The following is a 10,732-nucleotide window of genomic DNA, read 5'->3' as shown; positions in this document are numbered from 1 at the left end:
GGTTGTTGTGATCGGCTGAGCTTTTATTTGCAGTCCCCACTGAGTTTGTTCATAGCCTACCCTGTATTAGTTAGATATAAACACCTGCTATATGCCACAGAACCAGTATTCAACAGAACCAAAGAGAAGCCAAAGCCACAGCCGGGAAAGGGTGGGCGAACGAGAAAATAAGAACATATAAACCGATTCCATGATCGGTAAAGAACGGCTTGTCACCCGGACAAGACAAAAGGGAAAGGAAAGAAAGAGAAAGATTAGAAATAAATATCACACCGACTCGATCCGCAGCTCTTGCGATACCGCATGCCGATGGCCATAATGCACATCAGTAATGCGTGGCGTCAATGTCTTGCGGTCGACGAACCGCTCGTTCGGTTCGAGGTAGTCCATGCGCGGTCTGATAGGCACGAGCATCTGTTGCTTGCCCGCGGACACGCAGATAGTCCGTGCTGTTGAGATCTCGACGGGGGCTGGCTCTGGAGCTTGATGGGGAATACAAGTCCCGTCAAGCTCCAGTGTAGAATTGTTAGGGGGAGATCGGTACTTGGGGCCGGTGGATATTGCCGGTCGTCGAGAAGCGGTTCGGTCGACTGGGTGTTGAAGTTTTGGGGCTGAATATGGTTGGGCTGGTTTATCTTTGGCTGGTGGTGGTGGCGGTCGTTTTTCTATCTGCGCTTGTGTGTCTGGTCGCAGTGGTCGGTCTGGTCGAGCAGGCCTCTTTTGCAGGGGCTGTTTTTCTCTCTCTTTCTTTTTTTGGCTGGCTGTCTTTCTTTTGGGATTTATCATGTTCGTTGTTTCCATGTGTATTATGTTGTTGGCAAGGTGCTTTTTTCGAGGACTGGTGTTTCTTTGTCTTTTCCGGTTGAGCGTTTTTATGAGAAATCTTCGCCTCGGGCTTGATCGTAGGCAGTGGTTTATTCTCTTTCCGCAAAAGGCTTCTGGATGACCGGGGCGTTGAGGATCGCTCGCCAAACAGTTTTGAGATTACCGGGGACCCAAGCGAGGAAAAGTTATTCATATGTGAAATGGCTTTCGACTTTTCAGACTTGGCCGGGCTATCAACGGGAAGAGTGTGTGCCCGCGGTATAGGACTTGGTCCCCGCGACAAGTCCTCAGTACCAAGGATCTGCGCTGCTTTGGAAGGGTGGGATGTTGGGTAACAGGTGAAGTTGGATTGCGCGGGCGAGGTGGCCCGTCGTACGGCAATGGCGGGTGCTTTGGACGTGGGGAAACTCTGTATATTGAATCAATAAGCTAGCTCCATATCGCAGTGTCTGTCTAGTATGGCATACCCGTGGATCTGGTACACGAAGATTGTCTAGTGTCTTGCTGCGACGGGCCAGGAGTGATGGTTTCTGGCTTTGGTTGACGACCTTGCCGAACATCACGGTATACCGTTCCATATGGGTGTCCGGGATATCGACATTGAGAAGGGGGCCGGCATTGCCGGGATTCGTTTTCGGGGGTTCGCCGCCATAAGGTGGGATATTGGATTCGATATCCAGACTCGGCCATTTTTCCGTTGAATTCGTTCTCTTCCTCATCTTGTGTGACTTCTCGGGGTGTGATTGATCTGCAGGTGGCTTTGTTGATGCATTGTCGGTTGGCACTGCCAGCGCATTCTTTGCCTTGAACAGCCCTGCAATCTTCTTCCACTTGCTCGGCTTGCGAGGCAAAGATGTTTGTTCTGCCCTGTCTCGCGGGAAGATCGAGGTATCAAATCTCGGCGACGGCAAGCGTTCTCCAAAATCCGTTCTCTCGGGGCTGCCCAGGGCAATGCCAATAATATGCTGCCGGTTCGGGCCACGGTTTGACCTTGAGGTGGCTGGAATGGCTTCGTCTGGCGGTGCCGTCACACGAAAGTCGAACGTTGCTCCCTTGCCTGGCGGTGGCTTTCTTCGTGCTTGTCCGTTCGATGTGTCAGTCCGACGTAAGTCCCACTGACCCATTTTTCGATATTCCGGGGACTTTGTTGCATGCGTCTTGTCCAGGGCGTGGGAGTCGTTCCGCGGTCCTGCGTCGGAATAGGCCATGACAGGTATCGATACGGATTCGGGGGTCTGCGGGGCGCGAGATCTGACGATTGTGAAGCTGCGAGCCATTTCTGGGTTCTTTTCGGGGTATCTTGAGGGATATACTGGAATCCAATCCGTTATAGGAGAGCTGACGTTTAGCCAGACAAGAAACAATATGAACGAGTTAAAAACGATTTCGGTTCATGAAATGAAGGGACGGTCTTCCAGAAGACCTCGACTAAGGAAAACTCCGAAAAGCAAAAAGACAAAAATCGCAGCGGCAGTCAGGGGAGCCAGCTCTTAATGACCAGGGGCGCAAAAATAATGCTGAGAGGGTGGAGAGACTACTGTGCCAGGCTCTTTAAATGCGACACACCCAGGGGGGTCCTGACTTGGGGCAGTTTAATCAATCCTTCCACCCCTGTTGGTGCGCCCTGGGCCAAACGATCCTTCATTGCCCATCACCCGCACCAGGCACATCCGGCCCAGGACCGGGACCGGGGGGGAATCTGCAACCAACGGATCGATAGCATCGTGCGGTTGGAGCCGCGGACAGAGATCAAATGAACAGGGGATGGTGGATGATTGGTGCAACGGTTGAGATTCGGACTATTTTTGGCCTCATATAAGGGCGAGGATCGCGCTGGACCCCCTGCGTGCGCTTCCGGGGGCCCTCGCGTGAGATGCTTAATTGTGGCCAAGCGAATGAGCGTGTCTGTCATGGATTGATGAGCACGTTGGGAGGGGGCCAACGGGGGAGTCGCGCAGGCGTGTTTCAGGTGTGAAACTGAGACACCTCGAGTCAGGGGGAATATGCCATGGAGACTGGGCCAGTGCGGCCGTTGCTGTTGTTTTCCATGCCACTGTGCCTGTAGCTAGTATTGTCAGTAGATAGACAGGTCCACAGTAATTGAAGATAATTGAACTGGTGACAGTCCATTTGGCGACGGACAACACTCGGGGATTTCTGGTGATGCCAAGACTGGACGCCATCGCCTCACCGTCTTTTGGGGCTTGGGAAGGCTGAGACTGTGGACCGGGTTAATTGACAGCAATTGCTAAGTATTCTTCATCTTCTTCACAAACAATATTCATGGGTTCAGGACTTCTGCACTTGTTCCTGGAAGTTACGTCTGTAGCGAGTAGATATATATAATCCGGGGGCATTCCCGAGCGAAGAACAGAAATGCTACCTGGCCTGAGAAAACCCGCAAAGTATAGAAATCCAAATATACGAAATAACCTATTCAATCTGCAAATGACGATCAAGTGGTGGTTCTATACTTCTGAGCATCCGGCAAGGTACTCAGCGGAGTATACTCGATTTACCGATTGTACTCGACTCGACCATAAGAAGATGAGAAATTAATAAATAAAAGAGCAACAAGGGACCAGACCCTTAGCAGGTCCATACAGAGAATATATAGAAATTTGCAGAAAGAGTTAATAGAGAAAAAGAAAAAAAAAGATATAGGTCATGGCATCAGCAAAGGTCGGAATAGGCGGTGATCGACCGGCGGGGTGTTTACCGCCAACACCCCCCCCCCCACCACCTCTCTCGCTCCTTTCTTCCATCTTCCCACTCTCCTGTGTGTGCTTGTGTGTATATCTTCAGACTCTCCCCGGTAATTCTGCTCCTGTGTTTTATCTATGACCTATCACTAATTGTTTCGTGCCCCCCAGCGTGACCGTCTGATTCCTACTTGATCACCATGGGCCAACACTCGGCAATTTGGCAAGGTATGGAATGTATCCCGCACCTGCATGTCTACAGGCAGCGCGCTGACAGGTCTTATTTTGATCTCCTTAATAGGCTATGTCGACTCTAGGTACCTCTCTCCTTGAATTCTCTCTCTCTCGTTCATTACCCGACCAGACCAATCCCCCAGCTCGTCATCGGATGTCTCATGACCGGAACATGTCGCTGACAATATCCCTCTTCTTTTTCTCAGCCTGATGGGCTCGGGTCAATTTGACAAGGCCGGTATTCTCGCTGCGGACTTCTCCGGCATCGAGGCCTCGTCGCCTGGTTTCTCGGTATGTGCGATTTCGCGAATGCGGGGTAGGAAATGGTGAACGGTGCCGATGGCTAACTTGTATGTTAATGCTCCAGCTCTCCCAGGAGGAGATCAACTCTCTGGCTGCCGCCTTCAGTTCCAGCGATAACGCCTTCGCCAACGGCTTCTCCGTCGGCGGCGACAAGTTTGTGGCCATCAAGGCTGACGAACGCAGTTTATACGGCAAGAAGGTAAGGGATGAAATCTGGCACCCTGGAAATCCTGGAAATCTACATTCGGACTGTCTTGTATGATACTGATCCTGTCTTTCTGTTCAGGGCAAGGAGGGCGCCATCGTTGTCCGCGCCAGTGCCTGCACCATCATCGCCCACCACACCGAGGCCGTCCAGACCACCAACGCTGCTACCGTTGTTGAGAACCTGGTTGACTACATCAACAACCCGCGGTAAATGCACTCGGTGGGATATGAAGGATCGCATGGGTTGCGGATGAGAGGGGTGTTTGTGAAGAATAGCAATAAAGGAGCATTGATCTTTCGACCTAGTCGCCTTTTTTTGGCCTGCCGTGTCACCCGGCAATTGCAAGCTGATTTTCTTATTTGCTGGGGTTTTGGTATTTCATTTTGCCCTGGGTTTGGCTGGAGACATGAGGCCTCAGTAGACATGATTCATGGATATGTTCGACCAAGTCGTGCTCTTTGATATTGAGACTTGAACTTTAGGTGCAGGCTGATTTGATATGAATCGTCGTGTTTTATGAGAACCGGCACCATGATCTGCTTTGTACCAGGATTGTCGTCATTAAGGATGACATACAGCTTGGGTGACGATGCATGGGTCTATGGCCATATCTCATGTCATCCCATTTTGCCCTAGTGACACACGAGAACAACATAGGCCGTGCACAGTCGCATACTTATACACATAAAACCAAAACCAATTGAAAACCCTAGCTCTTTGTGCGCAGCGCAAGCCAATCCCTATCCAAAGAAATCGCACACTCATACTGGCAGCTCGGCATTGCTTCTCCCGCCAGCCAAAATCTCCAGCGCGCGCTTGATGTACGGCCCTACCACCGGGACATTGCCAGCAAATTGGCCAATGGTGATCAAGAAATCCCCAAACAAAATGAATAACCCGTACAGCTCAATCAGAAACCCGGTCAGAGGCCAGCGCAGCAGAATGAGGATGATTCCTGTGGCGAAGGCAGCGGTGCCCTTGAGTTTTTGTGGGCGAGAGAAGAAGACCATAGTCTTTTGGAAGCCGATGATGAGGGTGAGGCCGATGAGGAAGAGGATCTATATGAGTGTGAATGGGTGGGGGTGGGTTATCGTGACACTGTGGCGCATACATTTCCCATGGCAAGTCTGCCATATAAGAATGATTAGCAGGGAATCATCAGAAGAATGGCTCTCAACGTACAATGACCGGTCAAAGAACATCAACACTCCTCCAAACAGGAATAAGCCACCTATCAAGCCATTCTAGGGTTAGTATTGTGCGCGCATCATGTATGGTTGCGTAAGCCTCATACCGGCAGAGCAGAAGACCACTCCGATCTCTATCGACACAAGCCAAATATCAGCACAGAATTCCCCAGCACAATGGCCTATCGCAAGCCATCGAAGACAAAGAACTGCGAACTCACTCTGATTCTCGGACAACCACATGCCAGGCATTTCTTGCTCGCAGCACACAGATTGATTATTGGGTGGGTGAGACTGTGAGCTGATTCAAGCGCAACCAGCAAGCGATCGAGGGCGAGTCCAAGTGATAACGGGGAAGCGAGTAAACAGGCGACTCATTCTGCCACACACCTCCCCTGGTCGTCTGGCGCTAGTCTTGATATAGGAGGCGGTGTAGAATGACCACCCGCAGGCTCTTTTCTGCTTGAACTCTTCTTTTGCCCGGCATCTTCGCCAACACCATCCACAGTGTCTTGATGATTGACTACTACAATGGCTTCATTGCTCAATATACAATGAATCGAATGGTTACTGATCACAGAGATCTCTATTAATGAGGAATGAAGTATTCTGGTCATTGATTCAAGCTTCAATCCCATCTTGGATCATGTCCATGGGTCCCGTCAAATATCCCTTTATTCCCCGTTATCCATTCAGCATATTCAATGCCACGCCGCGACGACAGTCTCTCCGGAGACTGTAACTGATACCTCTCCCATGGGGTGTCGGTAATAGTCAAGTGCACCTGCACAAGGCGAAGATCGACTCCAAGGTCACGAATAAGCCGGAGCGCTTTCTTGAACCAGTCTCGAGAGGGACTCGGTGGGGTGGAAAGGGCTTGACTGTGTTGATCGTACATGACGCGTGTCGGCAGAGTTTCCGCCGGGACTAGCTATTAAGATCATATGTTAGTGTCTGCCAATCTGGCCAGGCTTTTGGACCGTATCCTGTAGACATACTAGCTTTCTTGATGTCTGCATCTTCGAGTCGAAGATTGCATCGTAGCGCACCCATCCACTTTACTTGAGAATGACTTGTGCTCCGCGGGCTTCGAGGTAGTGTTCGGGCACGCCCTGGGCCAGCGATCGAATCACCTTGAAGATTTCCTTGTCGTGGTACCGCAGGCGCGTCTTGGGGTCCGTGTACGGGCCGGGTAGACCAGTGATGTCGCAGTAGTGCTGCTGCTGAGCTGGGTTCAGCGACGGCGCCGACTCAATGTTCGTGTAGGTAACAGCCGGGCCACTGGGGAACATCGTCCGCGCATTCTTCTCCAGTACCAAAGTCGACAGATTCTGGGAGGCCTTTTCCAGATTGGGTGCTCCTCCAGCACTCTCAGTGGGAGTCTGTGACTGTTCAGTGGTGACCCCACCCGATGTCGCTGGGAAGGGGGTGGTGGCACCCGAGTTGGCTTGGGTCGCCAACACCGACGCTTCCTTGCGCGCGTTCTCCGAGATGATCTGCTTCAGGTTCTTGTTGCGGCGCTGAGACGGTTTCCAGTGTGGATTGCGGAAGGGCTTGTGGATTTGGGAAATGTCCAACTGGATCAGCAGCTGCTGATGGGCTTCGTCGTTGGCAGGGTTGGGAGGAGGCATGGCGGCTTGATGGTGGAAGTGGTCTCAATTGGAGGCACTGGACAAGTGATGAAGAGGGAGTTAGGTGTATCAAGGAGAGGAGAAAAAGAAGAGAGTGAGTTATTTCAGTATATATTGCTCGGGGCGTATAATACGGTAAAGTATCCGTTTAAAATACGGGACGCATCGCCGTTTGCTCAACGATGTTCTGTATAGTTTCACGTGACCGCTCTGGGGTCATCAGCCCAAACAAACTCCGCGCCAGAAACAACTTACAAGCTACGCATCTTAATCATGGTGAGTGCACCAAGGGGCTCATCAATGAATCCTTTCTTGTTGGAGTAGTGTGTGAATCCTGAAGCTAATATCCTCTTAGGAGAGCCCTCACGAGCATCAGCAGACGGTGCTGCTGTCGCGTATTATCACGAATGTTGTATGTCAAGACATTCTCCCCATATATCTATGGTCTAGTTCACTGATTTCAGGACCAGGAGAAATTGAACGAGGCTGTCATGGTGATGAATAAGAGCCTGCAGGTGGGCTTTGTGTCTGTTTCTCTTCCAGTGTCAAGATACTGATTCCGCGACAGGAAGTCAACATCCAGAACATGAATGTCGAGTTGGTCGCGCAGATGTTCAAGAACTACCAGTCGAATGTCCTCTTCCACCTTGAAGGTATGCTTGATTCTGTGTCTCCTTCCGAATCTTCTTTGCTAAGATCTGCTCCACAGCGACGGAGAACCTCAAGGACCCCTCTTAAGGACGGGTTCCATTAATGAAGACATGTGTGGATGAATGAAAACTCAGTATTTGATGGCATTGAGCGTTGCAATGGCAGCCATGATCTTCTTCCAATACAGGGCCGTAATTCCGTAATTGTAGACCGCGTAACCCAGCGCATACTCCGTTTTATCTGCGAATCAACTCTTGGCGCCGCGACATCATCAACCATCCGTTTGACACCTCCAATCTTCCTTCTCCCACTCCCGCGCTTCATCTCCTCGCATCCTCTCCCCGGCCCCCGGTCATGCGGTAAAGCTTCAATCCTCCAATCTGATCTCCAACCTTCTGCCGCTCCTGGTTCCTCGAGCCAGCACCGCACAGCATGACCATCACCGCGGTGCAGACCCTCCTGCCGGGTCGCTTTGCAGTCAATTCAACTGAGAGACGAGTCGAGAAGCCGCCACCACAGGTGTACAGTGTGCCTGACTTCCCCTTCAAGGGCTACCAACCGCCGCAGCCCGAGGGATACGCGCAGAGTCAAGCCCATCCCGACACGAGCGCCATCGTCATCGACAATGGTAAGATTGATGAATTGGCGTGGGAGACTCGGAGGGTGAGAATGTTGCTGATGGCTTTTCCCCCCCTATTTGTGCAGGCGCCCACCTCGTCAAGGCTGGTTGGTCGTTCGACCAAAGTCCGCGATTCGTCCTGCCTCCCGTTATGAGCCGCTACCGCGATCGCAAGCTCAATCGCCAATGCCACTTCATCGGAAATGATGCCTATGTCGATGCGACCACGCGCGGCCAGCTTCGAAATGCATTCGACCCGGGTTCCAGTGTGGTGGGGAACTGGGATGTCATGGAGGGTATCCTGGACTATATTTTCCTCAAGCTCGGTGTGGATGGCGCCAACGGGGGAGTCGACCGTCCGGTTTTGATGACTGAGCCAATCGCCAGTCCCAGTTATCCTCGCAAGAGTAGGTTGTGGTCAGACTCCACGAGTGCTGGTAATCGTTGACCTTGCTCTCTAGTGATGAACGAGATCCTGTTCGAATGCTACTCAGCACCGTCGGTGGCGTACGGTGTCGACTCCCTGTTCGCTTATCGATACAACAAGGGAAGTGACGGACTGGTCGTGTCCTCGTCGCACACCTCGACTCACGTTATCCCTGTCTTGAATTCCAAACCTCTTCTCTCGAACTGCTCGCGGCTGAATTGGGGCGGGCTGCATAGCGCTGAATACCTCCAAAAACTCATGAAGCTCAAATATCCTACCTTCCCGGCACGTATGACGGAACACCAGATGGAGGACATGGTTCACAAACACTGCTACGTCTCCCAGGACTATGACCGCGAGCTCGGTGGATACTTGGATTGGACAGGGCTCGAGGACCGCAATCATGTCGTGCAGTACCCCTTCACCGAGCATGTCGTACCTGAGAAGACGGAAGAAGAACTTGCGCGCATCGCCGAGCGCAAGAAGGAGAGCGGTCGTCGATTGCAAGAACAAGCCGCCAAGATGCGGCTGGAGAAACTTGTGAAAAAAGAGCAGGAGCTGGAATACTGGAAAGACCTGCAGCAAACTCTAGCATCGGAAACGAAGAAAGAAGTACGCCGTATTTTGGAGGCGGAGGACCTCAAAGACGAAGCTCAGCTGGAACGACAGATTCGGGATTTGGAAAAATCCATTAAACGCTCTCGCAACCGTGACTTGGGTATTGAGGAAACAGAAGAACAGCCAGAGGAAATGTCGTTTCCGATGCTTGATGTGCCCGACGAGCAACTCGACGAGGCCGGCCTCAAAGAAAAGCGACACCAGCGCCTCATGAAATCCAACGTGGAAGCCAGACAACGTGCCAAAGATGAGAAAGAACGCGAAAAAGCTCGCCGAGAGGAGGAAGAGCGTTTGGATCGCGAGAAGCGCGAAAATGATTTTGAGAACTGGATCGCTCAACGGCGAGCCAACCGCCAGGTTTGTTCCTACACTATGCCGGCTATTACTTATGTGTGCTAATTTCTATCCAGAATCTTCTTCAAAAAATCAAAGACCGGGACCGCATGAAGGCCGATCTGGGTAACCGTAAATCGCTTGCCAGCCAAATGCGCATGAAGACGCTGGCCAACCTGGCAGCCGAAGGCCCCAGGAAGCGGCGGCGCGGCGGCGATGACGATGACTTTGGGGCCAACGACGACGACTGGGGCGTTTACCGGACCGTGGCAACGGGCGAAGCGAGCGATGAAGAAGAGGAAGAGGATCTCGGTGGAATGCTGAATGGCGTGGAGCAGGAACTGCTGGAGTACGATCCTGATTTCACCGAGAATCACACGCTGGCGGCACAGTCGGACTGGACCAAGAGTCTTGTGCATGCATTCCTGCGTGGGCCATGGCCTTTCGACCCGGAGAGCCAGCGCGAGGCTCACCAGTTGCACCTCAATGTCGAGCGCATCCGTGTGCCGGAAGTTGTCTTCAAGCCCTCTATTGCCGGTGTTGACCAGGCCGGTCTGATCGAAATCGCGGCCAACATTGTCAACCAGCGCTTTTCCAGTCCCGAAGACCAGTCGCGTCTTCTCAAAGATGTATTCCTGACGGGCGGCAACTCACTCTTTACTGGATTCGAAGACCGCTTCCGCAACGAGTTGCGCGCGTTTCTTCCCGTGGATGCGCAGCTTGGTGTGCGCCGGGCCTCAGACCCCGTCCTTGATGCGTGGAAAGGTGCCGCGCAATGGGCTGCTGGTGGTGAGCTGGGCAACTTTTCGGTCACGCGACAGGAATACTTGGAGAAGGGCAGCGAGTATATGAAGGTGGGCGACAATTCAATTTCTATTGCCGTGGGATAACGCGACTAACACTACTCTAGGAGCATGATCTGGGCAACATTTCATGGTGAGCGCACCGGGATGGAAAACACCACACTTGCTCAGGCGCAATGGAGTCGGGGTTT

The 10,732-nt window shown here is 52.1% G+C and overlaps 6 protein-coding genes across 6 annotated transcripts; 3 read left to right on the top strand and 3 right to left on the bottom strand.

The window, feature by feature from the left end:
- Positions 1-267: 267 nt before the first annotated feature.
- NUU61_003514 (uncharacterized protein) lies at positions 268-2,102 on the bottom strand (the record flags this gene model as incomplete). The annotated part of the gene is made up of 3 exons (XM_056654096.1): positions 268-669; positions 989-1,234; positions 1,293-2,102. 3 exons carry the CDS (start codon positions 2,100-2,102, stop codon positions 268-270), a joined length of 1,458 nt encoding a protein of 485 aa, XP_056512123.1.
- Positions 2,103-3,971: 1,869 nt separating this feature from the next.
- On the top strand, positions 3,972-4,482 carry pfy1 (profilin; the record flags this gene model as incomplete). Its single annotated transcript, XM_056654095.1, has 3 exons — positions 3,972-4,052; positions 4,129-4,263; positions 4,351-4,482. The coding sequence occupies 3 exons, from the start codon at positions 3,972-3,974 to the stop codon at positions 4,480-4,482; spliced, it is 348 nt and encodes a 115-aa protein (XP_056512122.1).
- Positions 4,483-5,033: 551 nt separating this feature from the next.
- NUU61_003512 (uncharacterized protein) lies at positions 5,034-5,711 on the bottom strand (the record flags this gene model as incomplete). The annotated part of the gene is made up of 5 exons (XM_056654094.1): positions 5,034-5,330; positions 5,384-5,399; positions 5,455-5,503; positions 5,567-5,593; positions 5,681-5,711. The coding sequence occupies 5 exons, from the start codon at positions 5,709-5,711 to the stop codon at positions 5,034-5,036; spliced, it is 420 nt and encodes a 139-aa protein (XP_056512121.1).
- An 806-nt stretch (positions 5,712-6,517) lies between these two features.
- Positions 6,518-7,090, bottom strand: NUU61_003511 (uncharacterized protein; the record flags this gene model as incomplete). Its single annotated transcript, XM_056654093.1, has 1 exon — positions 6,518-7,090. One exon carries the CDS (start codon positions 7,088-7,090, stop codon positions 6,518-6,520), a length of 573 nt encoding a protein of 190 aa, XP_056512120.1.
- A 182-nt stretch (positions 7,091-7,272) lies between these two features.
- On the top strand, positions 7,273-7,844 carry NUU61_003510 (DASH complex subunit DAD4; the record flags this gene model as incomplete). The annotated part of the gene is made up of 5 exons (XM_056654092.1): positions 7,273-7,413; positions 7,446-7,502; positions 7,561-7,605; positions 7,659-7,724; positions 7,800-7,844. The coding sequence occupies 5 exons, from the start codon at positions 7,273-7,275 to the stop codon at positions 7,842-7,844; spliced, it is 354 nt and encodes a 117-aa protein (XP_056512119.1).
- A 329-nt stretch (positions 7,845-8,173) lies between these two features.
- Positions 8,174-10,678, top strand: NUU61_003509 (actin-related protein ARP5; the record flags this gene model as incomplete). Its single annotated transcript, XM_056654091.1, has 5 exons — positions 8,174-8,369; positions 8,447-8,767; positions 8,822-9,762; positions 9,816-10,592; positions 10,649-10,678. 5 exons carry the CDS (start codon positions 8,174-8,176, stop codon positions 10,676-10,678), a joined length of 2,265 nt encoding a protein of 754 aa, XP_056512118.1.
- Positions 10,679-10,732: the final 54 nt, after the last annotated feature.

This window comes from Penicillium alfredii (genome assembly GCF_028826965.1).
Source record: "Penicillium alfredii strain IBT 34128 chromosome Unknown utg000005l_segment0_segment0, whole genome shotgun sequence".
Taxonomy (NCBI): domain Eukaryota; kingdom Fungi; phylum Ascomycota; class Eurotiomycetes; order Eurotiales; family Aspergillaceae; genus Penicillium; species Penicillium alfredii.
This window is presented reverse-complemented; position numbering and strand designations above follow the sequence as displayed.